The sequence below is a fragment of the Perkinsus marinus genome (assembly GCF_000006405.1).
Source record: "Perkinsus marinus ATCC 50983 genomic scaffold scf_1104296928398, whole genome shotgun sequence".
In the NCBI taxonomy this organism is placed as follows: domain Eukaryota; phylum Perkinsozoa; order Perkinsida; family Perkinsidae; genus Perkinsus; species Perkinsus marinus.
The window spans coordinates 241-1,049 of NW_003216808.1; the positions used below are offsets into that span (position 1 = coordinate 241).

The 809-nt window shown below is 46.4% G+C and overlaps 1 protein-coding gene across 1 annotated transcript; it reads left to right on the top strand.

Annotated features, from left to right (window-relative positions):
- Window positions 1-320: 320 nt before the first annotated feature.
- Pmar_PMAR013162 (hypothetical protein) lies at window positions 321-605 on the top strand (the record flags this gene model as incomplete). Its single annotated transcript, XM_002788318.1, has 1 exon — window positions 321-605. One exon carries the CDS (start codon window positions 321-323, stop codon window positions 603-605), a length of 285 nt encoding a protein of 94 aa, XP_002788364.1.
- Between the last annotated feature and the right edge of the window lie 204 nt (window positions 606-809).

The window sequence follows — 809 nt, forward strand, 5'->3', positions numbered from 1 at the left end:
GTATAGTCAGACGTCACCCTAGCCCAGAGCGACTTCGCCATGCTGAAGAAGATGACGACGGTGTGATCTATCTTGGTAACAGCAAGTATACGTCAGCCCTCATAAGGATCCTATCGACTATCTATCACTATAAGTACATGCACTTGGGACCACGACGGGTATGCCATCTACTACAACGCCGGTTTTACTGTAAGAAGATGCATAGGCTGGTCAGCTCTTCTCTACGTTGTTGGGACGTTAGTACTACTGGTCACGTACTCGGAGTCCCTACACTACCCCACGACGCTAACCTGAGGGCCCGTAGGTGTCAACGTATACCTATGAGTATTCATTATACGTATCTACGTCTACTTGGCCTCTATAAGGGTACGTTTCTGTCTACGTTGTCCGATCACGCTAAGTCCAACAACTGTACTAACGTGGTTCACGACTTGCACCAGAACCTAGGGGAGTCTATGGCTGACGTCTTTGCCAAGTACGAGCATGCTATTCAGCTACTGAGCGTCGACAGTGTGGATGCAGAGGCACGTCTCGACTCTCTAAGACAGGCCGAACAACGTGTCTACTATCGTGACTACGTTATGATCGAGAACGACACCAACTAGCTTTTTGGTAGACGACTTCAAGGACTATGATATAACGACTTAGACGACTAGAAGAATTATGTAGACGACTATGGTAATTGATGATGATAGATGACGACTATTAGACTAGTTCATTTTTTACTTTTTGGGATCGTCATCGTAGCTTATGAACGTTGGGTGTATACGTCAATTATGATGGGATCCACTTAAGCCAACGTCTCCCGT